The sequence below is a fragment of the Clupea harengus genome, chromosome 6 (assembly GCF_900700415.2).
Source record: "Clupea harengus chromosome 6, Ch_v2.0.2, whole genome shotgun sequence".
Lineage (NCBI taxonomy): Eukaryota > Metazoa > Chordata > Actinopteri > Clupeiformes > Clupeidae > Clupea > Clupea harengus.
In genome coordinates, this window is record NC_045157.1 from 19,151,861 (window position 1) to 19,169,559 (window position 17,699).

The 17,699-nt window shown below is 41.9% G+C and overlaps 2 protein-coding genes across 5 annotated transcripts; one reads left to right on the forward strand and one right to left on the reverse strand.

Moving 5' to 3' along the window:
• Window positions 1–383: 383 nt before the first annotated feature.
• On the reverse strand, window positions 384–5,884 carry LOC105892887 (potassium voltage-gated channel subfamily G member 4). Of its 2 annotated transcripts, XM_031569269.2 has the most exons (4): window positions 5,157–5,884; window positions 3,742–3,852; window positions 2,544–3,360; window positions 384–2,201 (listed from the first exon to the last, which is right to left on the reverse strand). In XM_031569269.2, the coding sequence occupies exons 3-4, from the start codon at window positions 3,300–3,302 to the stop codon at window positions 1,314–1,316; spliced, it is 1,647 nt and encodes a 548-aa protein (XP_031425129.1). In that variant the 5' UTR covers window positions 3,303–3,360; window positions 3,742–3,852; window positions 5,157–5,884; the 3' UTR covers window positions 384–1,313. The 2 variants fall into 2 exon arrangements, with proteins under 2 accessions (XP_031425129.1, XP_012674658.1); XM_012819204.2 differs by lacking the exon at window positions 5,157–5,884 and having other exon boundaries at window positions 3,742–5,144.
• A 3,056-nt stretch (window positions 5,885–8,940) lies between these two features.
• Window positions 8,941–15,303, forward strand: ist1 (IST1 factor associated with ESCRT-III). Of its 3 annotated transcripts, none has more exons than XM_012819253.2 (10): window positions 8,941–9,031; window positions 9,877–9,987; window positions 10,090–10,270; window positions 10,376–10,463; window positions 10,600–10,683; window positions 10,792–10,902; window positions 11,115–11,315; window positions 11,421–11,531; window positions 12,127–12,172; window positions 13,072–15,303. In XM_012819253.2, exons 2-10 carry the CDS (start codon window positions 9,900–9,902, stop codon window positions 13,236–13,238), a joined length of 1,077 nt encoding a protein of 358 aa, XP_012674707.2. In that variant the 5' UTR covers window positions 8,941–9,031; window positions 9,877–9,899; the 3' UTR covers window positions 13,239–15,303. The 3 variants fall into 3 exon arrangements, with proteins under 3 accessions (XP_012674707.2, XP_012674709.2, XP_031425131.1); XM_012819255.2 differs by having other exon boundaries at window positions 12,166–12,172; XM_031569271.2 differs by lacking the exon at window positions 8,941–9,031 and adding an exon at window positions 9,312–9,732.
• The last annotated feature ends 2,396 nt before the right edge of the window (window positions 15,304–17,699 follow it).

Below are 17,699 nucleotides of genomic sequence, written 5' to 3' on the forward strand. Positions count from 1 at the left end.
TGTTTCCAAAGTGTGTCATCCTAGAGTGATCACTGAAGATCAGAATATTAATGAAAGGTACAGTCCGCAATTCTAATCCGATACAATTTTTGTCAAATTTAGCAAATGGCTCCATTTGGTCCTCTAGCTGTGCATACAGTGTTTGAGCTCAAACTGAGTCTTGTGTTTGTACACAGTTCTGGCTCTGTCATTGGGAAACAAACATAGTGATTAGGATCGATCCATAAGCAATCCCAGCCAATCAACACGGTACTTCTGGAGCACGCAAGGGAGGGGTGTAGTTTGATTGGCAGATGAGCTGAAATATCAATAAACTCTTGTGAAACTGAACCCGAATCACAGACTGTATCTTCAAAACAGTTAAAACACACACATAAAGCACATTTCATAGAAGTGTCCCACTAAACATTTATTTCACAAAACATGCTCCTGTGCAGATGCACTTGAGACCCTTTCTGCTCCACATTCAGTTGCCATAGAACAGGCCCCTGAGGGGAAAAGTGCCTTTAGGGTTCTGCATCTTTCCACGTTACCATAGCACAGTCCGACAAGTGAAGTGGAAAGAGAGCTGTATCAATATAATACATTTCAGCTTTTCCACACTGCTCTTTAATTTGGAGTGTCTGAAGGACTGGCCTCTTTGGAACTCTGACCGTGTTGCATGGCTTACTCATAACCACGATCATCTATTCATTTATTCAGTGTTGAAGTTTTCAAAGCAGCAAGACGCATTGTTGTCTTTATGCAACAGTTCAAATCAGTGATGATGTAATATCTAAAAAAAACACTGTGCTGTTTTAAATGACTGAGGAACCAATGAGACCATCCACAAGCTAGGGAATACCCTCTAGCTCTTTTACCTGTTTGGTTTGCGCTTCTTGCCACCTTCAAGGCTATTATGATTTTTTCCTTAATATAATATTACATCATATTCTGAAAACATATTCGGAAATCTTAACCACACAAGTAGTCAAAAAATGCAAGGTGTAATATTAAAAAAAAAATCTGCATGTAAGTGTTAGAAAGTAATGCAGTGGAAGTAATAATGGACTTTGCATACTGCAAATGCCAAACAATACTAAAGTAGGAATATATATGCTGTCAACATTATTACAGTGTTTCTGCACTCAAAGACCTTAAGCAGGACTATATGGGTGAAAAGGGTAAGATCAATGCTCAGGAAAAGTTTCAAAGTCAGTTTTGTTGATTGAGCAAATGTCCATGAAACTACAAGCCATATGTACTGTATATAAAATCACATGGTCAGACATGGCCAGGTATACTAGAGTCTTTAAAAAGTGAGAATGACAGTTTTAGTGGCCTGATGGGAGTGGCTGATAGTCGAGTGGGGCCTTCCCATTCTCCCAGTGGCCCACAGCATTGTCTTCATCCTCCCAGTCTGGGAATGGAGGGGCTTGGAATCTCCCTTCCGCTCCCTGCATGCCTTCAGAGGCTAAGGCTGCCAGAGTGGCGATGCGCTCCTCCTTCAGCTCTGCCTTGTATATCATCTCATGCTCCAGCTTGAGCTCCTGGTAGGAGCGGGAGAAGCGGTGGAAGATGGAGGTGGCCGGGAAGGCCATGATGAGGATGCCGCTGAGGATGCTGCTGAACGCCACCACCTGGCCGGGGAGGCTGTTGGGCACCATGTCGCCGTAGCCCACGGTTGTCATGGAGATGATGGCCCACCAGTAGGCGGCGGGGATGCTGGTGAAGCCCTGGGCGCCCATGCCGGCCGTGGAAGTGGTGGGCGCTGAGCCCAGCTCACTTTCGGCCAGGTGCACCAGCGGCGAGAAGAATACCACGGCCACGCACAGAAAGAGCAGCAGCAGGCCGAACTCGCGCATGCTACGCTGTATGGTCAGGCCCAGCGTCTGCAGGCCCAGGGAGTGGCGCGCCAGCCGCATCACATAGAGGATGCGCAGGGCGCGCAGCATGCGCAGGATGAGGCTCAGCTTGTCCAGATAACCTCGGCCGCTGCTGCCACCACTCGTGGGTTCGTCCTCCAATGTGTCGTTGTCGTCGACCATCAGAGAGATGTAGTACGGAAGGATGGCCACAACGTCGATTATGTTGAGTGGCCCGCGGGCAAAGGCCAGCTTGCTGCGTGCTTGGATGAAGCGGAGCACAAACTCCAGAGAGAACCAGACCACACAGATGGTCTCTATTATAAACATGAGCTGACACTTCTGAGAACACTCACCCTATGCAAGAGAAAGAAAAACAGGGTGATATTGAAAACATCAAGGACATGAACAGCATACAGTACAGCCTGTTATGACTAAAATGTGCATCTTAATGAATGTTCTCTCTCTTCTCTCTTTTCTATCAGTGTCGCAAGTGTTGATGAGTGCACAGCTTTGTTTTTGTTCAAGTCAAGCACACTACATGATTTCAAGTATCATTTAAATTAGCGTGTGAATTGTACAGTGTTGGCAAGTCCAAATAGCTGTAGTAGCATACGGCAAAAGACCTTGACTTTCTGAATATCACTGACACGTATTTGAGCCTGAGCAGTGTGATGAATAAACTCCTGCTTCCCTCACCCTTCTCTCCTCCTCTCTGAGGTCTGGCATGGAGGTTATGCACAGGCTGATGACTGTCACAGCAATCATCACCACTGACAAGACGGCGAAGGCTTTACCCAGCCAGCCCGACTCTGGGTTTTCCACCATGTCCCTCAGCATGCTCATCACCCTCCGGCAGCCCCTCTCCTCCTGCAGGGGGCGCTGCAGCAGGGCCAGCCTGCGCTGCCGCAGCTCCTCGTCCCGTCGCTTTCTCTCGGCCACCTCCTCCACGTGGGCCATCATGCTGCGCCGGCAGCAGCGCTCCATGTGGCACGTGTCCACACCCCAGTAGTTGAGCTCGTCCCAGAGTGACACAGCGCAGGCCTCGCGCAGCAGCCGCAGCTTCCCCGCCGCCAGGAAGTTGAGGATGACGCGGAACGCCGCCGAGCTGCGGTCGAAGAAGTACTCGTGCCGCACCTCATCGTAGTCGTCGCACAGGCGGCAGATGTCATTGTGGCTGCGGCAGAAGCGCAGCTGGCCCAAGCGTGTCAGGGGGAACTCCTCCAGCGTGCTCCAGGGGAAGGTGTAGCGGTCGCCCCCCACGTTGATGAGGGCCAGCTGGGCATGGTCTACCTTGCCCAAGGCCTCAGGCTCTCGGAGGAACTGGGCCCGCTTGTAGTAGACCCCTTTGATGGCCTCTGTCTCTGGGATCTCAGTGAAGAAGCGGTCGAGGCTGCTGTTGTCTGTGCTGACTGAGAGGTTGCTGAAGTCACGGTTGGCATTGCTGATAATGGGCATGGTGCTGGTGGTGGAATGACTGCGTCTGTGTTCTCAGTCAGATGAGATCTATGCTGGACTAGGAGACCAAGACAGGATTAAAGTATTAACACTAACATTTTACAGATTCTTCTTACCAAAAGCCATATTTATCATATAGACACAGCATCATTGTGAAATGAAAGATACAGTATATCAGAGCACTAACACAATCAGGTGTGGGTGTGCACAGAGACATTAACCAAGAGGGTAAGTGAAGGCTTAGTAAAGAAAAAAAGATTGATCCTATGAGGATTCAATTGTGTAGAACCTAAAAGAACCCTTTAATAACTATTTTTAAGTTGTGGCTAAAAAATACTGACACGTTTTGCCATAAAATGAATGCAAATACACACCACAAATGCAGCACAGACCGACATCACTGAAAGTCTTATGTTGAAAGATACAATAACAGACGTACCTTGATATTTTTGTGATATTTCTGCAGCAGTATGTTAACTAAGGAAGTTTTTACCACAGAGAGGCAGGGGACCATCTGAACACGTGTGCCAATACATGCATTCGCCTACAACTTAAAAACATTAAATAAAAACATAAAAATCATTGTAGCAAAACAAAAACATATCATAATAGACACAGAAAACAACAAACACAATCGCCAAGAACTAAACCTCCTTCCCCCTATAACTCAGGTGATTATGATTATTATGCAATTACAGTAATTATATCACTCAGATCATTATGTGACACAATGGTCTTTCAACCCAAGGTGCAATATGCACTTTTTGCTTTTTTTTAAAACAAAAATGGTTCTACACACACAATGATTATCTTATTCTGATGCCATGATGAAAATACAGCTTTAACACTATAAATATATAAATTCATTATAAAAAAAACCATGTGAAACAGAATAGAATAGCACGCAGAAAAAATCATACCGTTTAGCTGCAGAACTGCAACTGATTTATATATTTCACATTTCAGGTTTTAACCACAAGTACATATTGCACCATAAAATTAAATAAGACACATGAACCAATGACTTGAACACAGCAACAACAGAGGCAGCCCAGTATTTTCTCTATGACATCACTACCCCACTAAATGATATACCTATAGCCTATTATGTAGGGCTGTGTTTGTTGGTAAATAGTGTTTGTCACATCCTCAGTTTCATTTTGTGGGTAGGCTATGTGGTCATGTGAAGAACTGATAAATTGACAAATTGTCGTCCCCACTAAACTGTAGCTTTCTGTTCCGGGGTGGGAAACACCATGTTAAAGGCTTTCAATGTCAACAGTTAGCAAGCTTTTTGTTTAGTGTACTACATGCCACCTCGTTGTTTGTTAGCTATTTAGCTTGCTAGTTTTAGATTTTAAAAAGCACTCTTCTTGAAGATATTCAAGAATTTGTCAGACTCTTAGCGTCATTTGTCTCTTTTGAAAACAGATTTTCTATTTTGTGCAAAAGTGAAGTTGTTGCATCCTTAAATATTAAGTTTCTACGTGTGCAAAGTAAAGTATAACACTGAACAAACTGGTTGTCGTGACCAAGATATCTCTGCCATATTACAATGTACATAGAATAATGGCTTAACTTTTGTCCTTAAAATGTCGGACTGTGAGACCAATTAACAGGATATTTTCTCAATACATCTACATAAATTCAATCTGGGTGAAACCAAATGAGCAGAGATAGAAACGATTTTGTTATGGATATTTCAGTACTTACGGGTCAGACGCTGTTAATCATAGCTAAAACCGTTCAGAAGTACCTATTAAGTAAATCACAGATGAATATCCCTTGGAGATGAGCAACATCTCATAGTCGGGAGATGCAAGGTAATCCTGAATCAAGAGATGCGTGACTTACCTGAATGCTTTTGGGAAACACTCCTCCAGTTTCGATGGAGGACGCAGGTTAACGCACGTACCGTATTTTTACCTGTTGTTCTATTTTATGAAACTGTGCAACGTAGTCTACATGGTGGTCAAAACTAATCTGCCTCTCTCATCAACATCCACTAAGTTATTGGTTCTCCCTGCCCGGGTTCAGAGAGAGGAACACATCCGCGCATTCCGAATGGCCAGGGATAAAACCGATTATCCAACACCGGTGTCCTCCAAAAACCCACAACTGTGTCATCTGGAGGGTTATGTGTGTGTGTGTGTGTGTGTGTGTGTGATTGTGTGGTGTGTATGCGTGCGCGCGTAACAGTGATAAAACAGAGAGACACATAGAGACACAGAGTGTGATCAGTAAGATTATGCACAAATATTGTACTGCATTTAAATATGAATCGTTGGTATAGCCTAAAGTTACATGACAAAATTGTCCTTTATCAGGGAATTTATTTATGGCACAATCACCATACATCTTCATATTCCAGATAATTCTGAAGTGAATTTGTAACAATATCAAAACGTTAAAAAAAAAAAAAATGAAATCACTGTGCTTTTAGTGATCAAACATTAATACAGTTTGTAATGACAGTGTGCCTATTTGACTATGCATCCTTGTGCCACATGTGTCACAAGTGTACTGAAGTGTTGTACAATGGCAACAGATGCATACTACGTTCTGTAATAGTTGAATGGTAATCACTTCACTCCTGATCCTGTGCCTGATGCATGTCAGCCAGGGATTACGAGTAATCTCCCAGACGGATGATGATATCTGAACAGCTTGGTCCTGGGAAGTAACCAGTCTTTCAAGTCACCATTGCTGGATGGGCTCTATTTTCATGTTTAAAATAGCATCCATGAATCTCAACTGACAGTGTGTACTTCATTCTTTAACAAGCCCAGTTTGCTGTAGGTGATGATGAGTGCTGGTTTTCCTCCAGTTCCCTCCAATCCACATTTTTAAAAGGTAACGGCGTAGGCATAGATTACTTGATAGATTAGGCATAGATCATTTCAGAAAACTGTGAAAAAGTTCTGGCCACTGTTTATTGTGAAGCAAACATGTTCTTGAACATTCAATGGGAGCTGGAGCCTATCACTTTTTAATGGCTGTTTTTCATGTTAAAACCTACTTGACATCCTCTGGCCTATTTTTACACGTCTTGGGTTACCTGTAATGGGATGTGGCAGCCACACATCAGAAAACTTGAGAATGTTCTCAGCTAGAGTGCTTTGCTTACACCTCTCTTCTAGGCCATCCTTTGCCCGCCCCCCAGTCCTCTCTGGTTTCAAGAACAAAGCCACAGAAAGTCATTGTGAGGATAAAAGATACCCATCAACTAAAATTACAAAACACATTTCCATTCTTCTACCTTACATGGTGGCAGGAAAGGTCAAAGGATGAGATGTATAACTGTGAGAATCATTATAGGATGTAATTGAATGCCCAAACAGTTACTAAAGTGAATAATAATCAGTACACCATCATTGTGTATAAGAGATGATGAACTGTTTGGACTGCTTGTCTGAAAAGAGAAATTACCTTAGTGGGTAAAAATTGAATTCATGACTCACTTATAATTTAATAGGTTTCCCTTCCTTTATCGTGAAAAATATATGCCACCCATCAAACAATGTTTGTAGAACAATTATGTCATTCTCTATTTCCCAGGCCTGCGAGTTGTAATTTAATCTATCAGTATTGGCATCCCAGGTCAAGGGTGCTGTCAGTCTTTAATCACTTTCAAAGTCTAATCAAGGGTGTGGATGGCATTGTCTTAACTGGGTTTCCTCAAGTGTTCTGTTAATATTGTATGAATCCAACACATTTTGTGCAGCTCATTCTCCACTGAAACAAGATCGGATCGACACGAGGAGAATAAGGAGAAAGGTGGTGAGAAGGAGAGCAGGCCTCAATGAGAGGGATGGAGAGGGATGCAACAATACATATTTTGTCCCATTATTGAAAGAGAAATGGAAATCAACAGTGCTTTCACCCCCTTCCAATCTTCCCCACCAACAAATGTAAATGGAAGACGCTGAAGAGTTGATGGTGGTTTTTAACTCAATCTAAATTTTAAGTCATGCAACCTCAGATTAAGTTCAAGAAATGGATATGAAGAATGTTTTGACAAATAAAGCATTCGTTTCTAAAATATTTAAAATATGAGTGAGATGTTGTGTGTAGTCTGAAAAGCAGTTTCACAGATTAGATTCTTGATTTAAATCTACTTGCCAATTCTGTGAGCAATTGGATTGATTACATGTCTTGTTTGCAAAAGAAGTTGGCTAGATTGGTCTGAAATTCTCTGGAGAAAGCAGCTTTTGTTGAACGTATAGCCTATTCCACCAGCCATATGAGTCTTGTTTGAGAAAACATATCCTGTCTGGTGTGGTCCAGGATCTGTGAATGTGTGAGAAAAAAAGAGGAATGACTCAGTCCTATGACAATCTACTATCCTGATAGAAGGATATAATATAGTAATATATAATAGCTGCCTGCCTCTATGGAATTTGGAAAGAACACTGCAAGACTGGTGTGTTTTATTTGGATGCCGCTTTTTACAAAAATATGCTTTTACGGTTTCGACTGGTGAGTTCTTGACAGCCAACCACTGTCACATATACACATCATTCAATCCTGGTTCACAAGCAGCATTCCTCCCAAATTGTTTCAGCACAGTGACTATCAATGATCAATGATGCATCTGATGTATCAATGATGTGCTTTATAAAAACAGCTTGACTTGAATATGCTTAATGTTTTCTCCAATAATGACTATGTCTCCATCTGTTGGTGGAATTTAGGCCATTGATGTAATTCAGCCTGCAGGCCTGTGTGACCCAGACAGTACACTTTGTACCACCACTGTGTTCTCACCCAGTGTCAGAACTGGTTCAGCCAGAGGGTCGAGCTTAGAGGGTAACCTTCAGCCTGTTAGAATCAACTGTTCTGGTGACAAAAGGTTTGTTTAGCTTAGGCTGCATTCAATAATGCATGTGTGGCCAATCAATTTAGCTTTTGGTTACTGTGGTCATCGGCCTAGAGTTGTTTGCAAAAGCCAAAACTGAGCACCATGAAACAAGATGTCTCTGGCTATTTTTGTACTTACTGGGCTGAAGAAGCTAGCATTACCCATTAAAATGAATGGATGCGGAACTTGATGTGCACTCTCTCCAGGTCTCGTACCTCCATGGTTTCAGGCAATAGTAACAGGTGCAAAAATGAGCAAGAACAGACAACCACAACACAAATAGGCAGCGAAGGCCTTGAAATTATTATTAGGACTGTTCACCCACAGCCTAATACAAAATTATGTTTAACATCTCCCTAATTTACCATTGCATGACAGATTGTGAAATGGCCAAAGGCATTTGGACAAAATAAGATGTTGAACAATCCACCAGCTGTTTCATCAGCTAATGGTCTTCATCACAGTGTGTGTTTTGAGAGAAATTCCATGATAATGTAATGGTTTGTATAGGTTGCATTAGATATTTGTATAGGTTTCCATGGAAAGCGTTAATTGTATCCAGGACCAGAGTCCAGTACAGTGTCCATTACAACCAGTCAAATTACCATTATAATCACGAAAACGATTACATTTTTCGTGATGGTTTTTATTCCTTAGCAGAAATATTGTATGTATTTTTTAAGCATTAGAATCCCTTACCATACTGATTTGTATGCTACTTGTGTCACGCGCGTAAACGTTGTGGAATTTATGCGTCACACAAAACGTGATGCGTAAGGCATTGCGTTTCGCGGAAGTTGAACAGTTGTTATCATTTTAGCCTGAGAGGAAGCTGTGTCTTTGCCTACTTCTAAACCTAAACACAAAGGTAACTTAAACATGTCAACCAATTTTGACATGTGGCACTTGTTTATTTGTGTTTTTAATCTCGGTATGATTTGGTGATAGCGTCACAGCAGATAGCTATCCGCCTGAATAATCTAATGTATCGTAACGTTATTCTCTTCCGGGTAGTTAACATTTGATAGCTTGGTATGATTAAGCAAATCATCAACGTCGTCATGTTTATGTTATTGTAGGAACTTCCTTAGTTCATTAACTGTTACCAAAGCTATATGATTAGCTAGTTTGTTGTATTGTTACAATTCCTGATAGCTTTGAAAATTATTAGCAATCTGGATAGCTAGTTGACTGCTATGGATAAGAATAGCTAAGCAAAGCTAGCAGGGAGACAGCGTTCAAATTGTAACTGGTGCAACTGAGCTAAAGTTATGTCGATGAAGCGCGAATCAAAGTTAAAACATAATTTATACTAGTGGTGGTGGCGTGGATTTTGAAATGGATAGTTAACGTCAGGTGGCACACACTACCGTACACAGTCCAGCTAGTTAGCCAGCTAGGGGATCCCCCATGCTGACCACGGAAGTGACCGAAACATTCACTAGTTTAAGTTGTGTGAAGCTCTGCTATGTGCTTTGGGTCTCCTGACTGTAATTAGTGTTCGTTAAAACTGAAGGTGTAGAAGTCAGGTGGCCATCAAGAGGCAGCAGGACATTTTGACGTGAAGCGGTATTACGTGACGTTATCCTGTTTGGCCTGTTTTTTATGTCTGTGTCATGACTTGGAATTGCCTGTTAAGCGCATGATGTTATTGTTACCTTTTTCTCGTATACTTTAAAACACTTTGATTATGTTTCCGATGTTTGTTCTTAGACAAAGACGACACACAATCCATCATGCTTGGGGGTGGATTCAAAGCGGAGAGACTTCGAGTAAATCTCCGACTCGTCATTAACCGCCTTAAACTTCTGGAGAAAAAGAAAAGTGAGTTACACTGTCACGCCATGTAATTTATTGATTGAATACAGTGCTTATTTGTGGCCGTGTTGAGTATCCTCATTCATACATTTGAAATATCCTCCACAGCCGAATTGGCCCAGAAAGCTCGGAAAGAGATTGCAGACTACTTGTCTTCAGGCAAAGATGAGCGAGCCCGAATCCGTGTCGAGCACATAATCAGAGAGGACTACCTGGTGGAGGCTATGGAGATCTTGGAGCTGTACTGTGACCTACTGTTAGCCCGCTTTGGCCTCATTCAGTCAATGAAGTAAGTTGGCCTGAGCAGATAATCCATGAGTATTTCCTGACCTGTGTGTATGGTAGTCTGGTATGAAAAATCAGGGTTTGATTCGGTCAATCTCTCCCACCTCAGAGAGCTGGACCCAGGCCTTCAGGAGGCCGTATCCACACTCATCTGGGCCGCTCCTCGACTGCAGTCTGAAGTCTCAGAGCTCAAAATTGTGAGTACAGACAACAGTTGTAATTATTCAGATGGACTTTAATACAAAGTATAGTAAAAGTGATTATGTGTAATACTTTCTAAATGTAAGATATGTTTATGGTGCTATTCAAATGGTACATTCTTTTATAATTCAGGTGTCTGACCAGCTATGTGCGAAATACAGCAAAGAGTATGGTAAACTCTGCAGAACAAATCAGATTGGGACAGTCAATGACCGGGTAAGAGAACTAGGCTTGGTATTATGTTTTTTTTTATTTATTTTTTTTATGTCTGTGGTGGTGGTCAAATGAACGCTCAGTATCTCTTCTCTTGATTTTCTTCTGAAGCTCATGCACAAACTGAGTGTCGAGGCCCCACCAAAGATCCTTGTGGAGCGCTACCTCATAGAGATTGCCAAGAACTACAATGTCCCTTATGAGCCTGATGCCATGGTCAGGGTGAGGACCAGCTTCTTCTCATTATATTCAGTGGAAGGGTTGGGTTGCCGTTTTGCTAAGATTTATTTTCTCAAATCCACCAGTTCCTCTTTAGATATCACTAATACATTGACCTTTTTTAAGATTTATATGGCACGGTAAAAATGCAGTTTTTCAAAAAACTTTGAGCTGCTTGTTTATCTTCTGTCTTCCTACTATCCACTTCCATGTAGCCGGAGGTGACCCCGGGGGAGGAGGCTGACCTTATTGACGTTGACAGTGATTTCAAAAAGCCTGGCTCGGGTGGCGGAGGAGGAGGAGGAGGAGGTGGTGGCGGATTTACAGTGCCCTCCGCTGCTATGCCCATGCCAATGCCAATGCCAATGCCCATGCCCATGCCCAGCGCGTTCAACTACCCACCTCCCAAAGGAGCTGTAAGATTTGCTTGTTTGTTTGTGATGCCATGTTGCACACACCACCTAATACAAACTGACGTTTGTTGTATTTGGGAGTTCTTATATTTCCATCTTCTCCCATAGGATGCCTTCAATGGTCCTGTTGGTGCTTATGATGGCTTTAGCAACTTCCAGCCACCAGGGAGAGGGGGGCAGCCCCCCCAGCTGCCCAGCTGCCCCCCCACCTACGAGTCTGTAAGTGAACGAGTTCCCCAACCCTCCCCAGTCCACCCACCAGATGGAGACCACCATTTCAACTCTCAGGGAAGACCAGTTCATGCTCCCGGAAACCTTGATTTCTTACTTTTGGCCATCAATTCTATTCAATCCTACATCTCAGTGAATGCTTTTGGAATCTGCTTTTCTCTTGGTGGAAGAAGTACTTGGGTAGTTGCCATGCAATGACTAATAGCATAGATACAGAAAGTACAACTTTAGAGTGCATACTGCTGGGTTAGTGTGCGGCTGTAGCAAAAACATGACAGGATGGTAGTATTACTTTTTTTTTATCCTGTACTCACCCTTTAGTTATAGACGAACACTACCAACTAACCACTCTTCTCATTGGCAGACCATTGATAAACAATTGGCTTGACACTGCAAGCCTTAGTTAGCCTGTGAGAAGAACATCCACTTTTTCACCTTCACTCCTGACTTTGCCTAACAGGCTGCTCTGCCTGTCCACCTCACTAACTCATCTGTCTTGTGTGTATTTCTCATATGGTAATTTGAGTATAAGATTAAGAACACCTATACATTCCTGTGCTTACCTGTATGTGTTTCTCTTAAGATTGATGAATTCTCTATCAAACCCTATGATCCATCCCAGGCTTCAGGTCAGTGTATTTAAATCATTTTCTGGTTTTATAACTGAATTAACTAATGGTGGTTAGGGCTGCAGTGGTGTAGAAATGTAGTTTTCCAAGCAATTGATGGTCAGTCGACCAGAAGGTTACGATGGCGTGATGGGCTTGCTAAATGTTATGTGTGTATGCTCAGTAACGAGGTCGGGGTGTTTTTTTAGAATTGTTTTGTCGTGTCCCTGTGGAGAGAAAAAAAAAATTGTGTGTGCTGTGGACGTCATCCTTTTTAAATCAGATAGGGGAAAAAATTGAGTTAACCAGATACGTGTAGACAAGACCACAGACCAATCCACAAGCTACATGAGGATGGCAGCACTCTCAGATAAGGAGGAAAGAGCTGTTATGATGGTAATGGCAGTGACAGGCTCAACACCGCAGACACACCTCTTACTACTGCAGTATGGAGGCTATTGTTGCAGCCCTAATGGTGCTACAAACCACAGGTTATTGTGGTAGGCACTATGATTCAATGTAAACGCAGTACATGAGCTGCCATACTTCTCTTTAGTGAAGATTTGCAAAAAGTCTCATCACAGCATCTGTTTCAACTGGTGATGTCAAACTGGTATCCTTTGTAGTACCATCATACAACATCTTAATTTGACAGCTACAAATATTGTGATTTTGGGCTGTATTTTTTCCCAGTTGATCTCTAGAATACACACTTGTGTAGTGTGCACAAATATTTGGTTTTGTCTTATAAAACAGATCAGGCTGAATTACAAATAAAAATTACGTGTTGACTTTATTATTACTCTTTGTGTGATTCTATCATCTTTGCTGGTGTATTTGTTGGGCACTGTAGGCCTCCTATGAAAAGGTTATGTAACTGGTCTGTCATTATTTCCCCATTTCTCCTGACCTTTCTGCAGGCCCGAGCGCCTCTGCTCAGATCTACGACAACAATGCCCTCCCGGAGCTGCCCTCTGTCCCTGACACGCTCCCAGCCGGCTCCCTTGGCGGGCACACCGCCGCCTCAGACGACATCGACTTCGATGACCTGACCCGCCGCTTTGAGGAGCTGAAGAAGAAGACCTAAATGCCAGGCCCGCGTGTCTCTGCGTCTCTGATCGAAGTCACCGCAGTCATCAAGACAAAACAAACAAAACAAAAACCAAACAAAAAGCTGGTCAGTTCCCCTTTCGAAAACCTTCATCTGTGGCACCCGCTGTTTCTCACTGTCCTCTAACCACAGGTCTGGGTGTAAACACACCTTATCCAAGCACTCTTTGGGGTCGTTCCAGTGTACTTCTGGTGGAGGTTCATACGTCTTCTCTCTTTTGAAATGCAAATTCAAGGCTTAGACTGACCAAGGATACTTGTGAAATTAGATTGTCAGGAAATAAATTGTATATCTGCAACTACACTTTATACGTAAACAGACCCTTTGTAAGTAAGTATATATAAACCGTTTTTACAGGAGCACTTTGAACGTATGGTATGGCCTTTCTGACATAAATGTTCTGCGTCTGTAATTTAGATAACACCGCATGCATGGATATCCCCATGTTGCCATCTCCTCTAAGAATATAGTGAATGTTTTCCTACATGGGCTCAAAGTAGTGTTTAACACGCAGAGATCTAATGCCACCAGAATTATGTTAATGTTCCAAATTTGCTTTTTTTGAATGGCAAGTAGGCCAATGCGTTTGTAGGTCACACCCACAGGTTACAAGGCTTTTCCTTTCAAAATCAGACGAGAAAAACCTGTTTGACTAGGCTTATAAAAACTGGTATAAAGGCGGAGAGGTGGTTACAAGCTGGAGTGAAACTATCATTAGAAAAGAGGGATAAAGGGCAATCATAGGAGTCTGAGTGCAGAGGGAATCGGCATGGAAAAATGTATGACGTAGAAGTACATCACTGAATATACTGTATATATACGTGAATACATCAGTGAGGTCTTTTTGTGTAGTGTGGTCTTTTTGGGTTGCTTTCCATATTGTTTCTTTGAAGGAAACCAAGCTTGGCTTTCTATTTAATGTACTCCATGTTTGAAACTTTCAATATATTTCAGAATATTGGTTGCTGCTCAATGGTGATGGTGAAATTTGATTGTTATATTGTATAAAAAGTCGCCATGTAACATGTTTGATTTTAACCCCCGTTTACAGATTGTCTGAATTCTTAATGGCTGGCACAGTGGTTACAATATCCAAAGCAACAGAAAATTATAGATCACTGTTCACTTTTGTAAGTTTCTTGAGTGCCATGCTTCTCCACTCACAAAGCTCAATAGTGAGGCAGACAATGGGTTTTATGTCAAACTGACTGGATTATTTATTTCTTAGAACACAGAGTTTTTTTTTTCATTGTGTATCTCCTTTGTGAGTGCTACACACACGCTCAGCTCCAAGCCTGTGTTTAAATGGACTTCCCTGTGTGTGTTTGCTATGTCAATCTCGTCAGCAAGCATATCTATCTTCCTTGATTGATAGATGTGACGACAGTGCTTGTGAATTTTATCAGGCTTTTCTTCATAAAGCGCTCCAAACAGAGTGGGACTGCAGATCTGGGTTGAGCTTGCGGTCTCCGGAAAATATGAGATACGGGGTTATACCTGAAACCGATTGAACCAAACCCCGATTTTGCGGTCCTACTTCAAGATGATGCTTTATGAATATTGAACCAGGCCAAGAGTTTGCCTTAGTTTCCATCTTTCATCAGTGGCCTTGCTATATCCATTCAATTCGTAGTGACACATGACTTGTCCAGTGGTGCGATAAAGTTTAAATACACCATGAAGCATCCAGACTACTGAAACCCTTTCTTTTTGCAGAGAACTCTCTTTTTTTTGTGGGAGAGACTGGGTAAAATCAGAGAAAGCGCAAGGTGACAAGATTTTTTTTCTCACTGCTGTGTAATCTAGCCCTTTGTACAGCATATTGGAGATAATGTAGTAAAATTTGCCCTCTTGCAATGTAAACTAACGTTTCCATGTGCTCACAAATGGATGTAAAACACTATTGTATAGCAAACCTGTCCATTTTGTTTGAAATACTTTTATGAAGACATTTTTGACCTCAGATTCATATTCTGTCATTTTAAGGAACCCCTCCTGTATCTAAAACAATGATTTAATAAAAATGTATTTACAAGATAAAGCCTGAATCTTTTTCACTTGAATATACTCATCCCAGAAAGAGAGAACCACTCAAATACAGGTTTGAAATTTGAAATGAGGTGAGGTACCAGCTGAATATTGCCAGTAGATGGCGCACTTGCATTAGTTTCATGGCTACTGTTGGTACACAACTCCTAAAGTGAAAACATTGAGTACAATGAACATTGCATGCTTAAAGATAACTCAGATCTAGATCCTTTCATTTGGAACCACAATTATCATGTAACTATTTTGGAGAAAATTAACAGTCAAAATAATATAACGGTATGTAATCAGGGAGGAAAAAAGAATGTAAAATATTTTCAACACAGAATATACTAATGGAGCAAAGTTGACACCTGGATAAAATATGCTCTTCAACCATCAGCCAAGTGGTATTCCATTATCTGTGATGTCAGTTATAATTAAGCAATAAGGTACGAGAGGCAGTACTGTATCGTCAATAATGTACTGTTCAAGGGTGTTGTTAGGCCCGACGCGTAGCGGAGGGCCGGCAAACCCTTGCACAGTACATTATTGACGATACAGTACTGCCTCGAGTACCTTATTGCTTTTATAATACGGTTGCCAGCAACATTATAAATAGTAACTAAATAGTAAGCTACCTTTCAGCACAAAATAGTTGTAATAGCAACCAAACGTTGTGTATCGCATTTCAGTAGCCTAGACTCTAGAGAAAATAGTCCCCGAATGTGTTGCTGTTGCTATGCAACAGACAAACAGCATTGGGAACATCACGTTCTCCTGAGCAAGCTAAAGTGGTAGCTAGCGAGCTGTTTACGGTCACACGTTTAAAATGCCCGGGAGATGTTGTGCTGATGGATGGGACAACAGTCGCCAGAGAAAACCTAAATATACAATTGATACAATCGTGAATAATTGCTGTGTCTTATTAGAGCTAAACTCTCCTAAGCAAGCTAGAGTGCTAATAACTAGCGAGCTGTTTAGCCCTTTGGGATTTGGCTACAACTCGTTAGCCCATATTGGCACTCTTGCTTGCTCAGGAACGGTTAGCTTTGATAAGATCCAGGATACATGTCCTGTGATCTCATACATATTGTTTTTGTCTCCAAATGCCATATCTTGGTGTCGTTCACCCATCCTGCAACTGCATATTGAAAGGCATCTCTACTCTTGAAATCTCCGGTTTATGGGGATGGATTGTGTACAAGATAAATGTAAATGTCGGGAAAAGAAAGTTGGGGCAGATGCTTTGCAAAAACACAGAGGAATTGCTAATCGCTAACGGCTGGTAGCATGCTAACCTTTGATAGGTGGCTCATACACCTCGCAAATCCTCTTAGACGTATTTTTCAGTTACAATAATGTGGTTTTTACATTGTACATTGTCTATTTCTCGGTAACTTTCTAAAAATCTAAGCAAAAAAAAGTCAAACTTAAAACTTTTAGGTACAAATACGATGATCTACGGAAATTTGGTCCGCCATTTTTTTTCTAACTAAGGTAGTATATTTTGAGTGCGCACTGATATGGAACGCTCAGGTAAATGTAAACAGCTTTACAGTACATTATGGCTCAATACAGTACACCCCGTGACCTCCTTTCAACCAATCAGAATGCTTGATTTCATCTACCCGTATTATAAACATGCATAATTCAACAATGTCCTCATGACTTACTGCTCTGTTGGCATAACTTCCTGTTCCCATGTAGCAGAGAGGACATGAATCCCTCCAGAGTCTGTGCTTTACAGGGAAGGTGAACTTTAACCTTAGTTTCAAAGTGTCATGTGCCAAAGTGTCAAAGGAACTTTGATTCTATGCATTTGATAGAATCAAATTAGATAGGTTTTTAACATTAATACATTCTCAAACATGGAGGACATGATTCAAATATTAACAGAGCCACAGACTTCCATTTCTACATTTCTAGAAAAGTAGTATAGTAGTATCATACTCTGTTTAACTATTGAACAAAACACTGATGAAGGAAGGTGCCTGCTAGAAAACCCCAGTGAAATGCTCACAAAGGCAGCATTGTTGTTGCGTCCTGCTGCTCAAGTTCTATGGTTGGGCAGGTGTGATGGTGTGTTTATCCCTTGTGGGCTACAGACAGCATATGTACTGTGAAGGAGGGCCTTTATGGATCCCGGGTACCTGTGGCACGTGTTGCGCTGTGAAGGAGGGCCTTCATGGATCCCGGGTACGGCTGTCTCCAGCCAGTTGTGTGTTGTTGTATTCTGCTGTGTAGGATCTATGGCTGGGTAGTTGTTATGTTGGTTTGGTTAGGGTAGGTTGCTGGCTATGAGTACTTGCATGTGGATTGGAGGAAGGAATTTAACATATTTTTCTGTGTATTAGCTAAAACAAATTAGTCAAACATATTCTGCTTATGTACAGGTACAGGTTGTACATT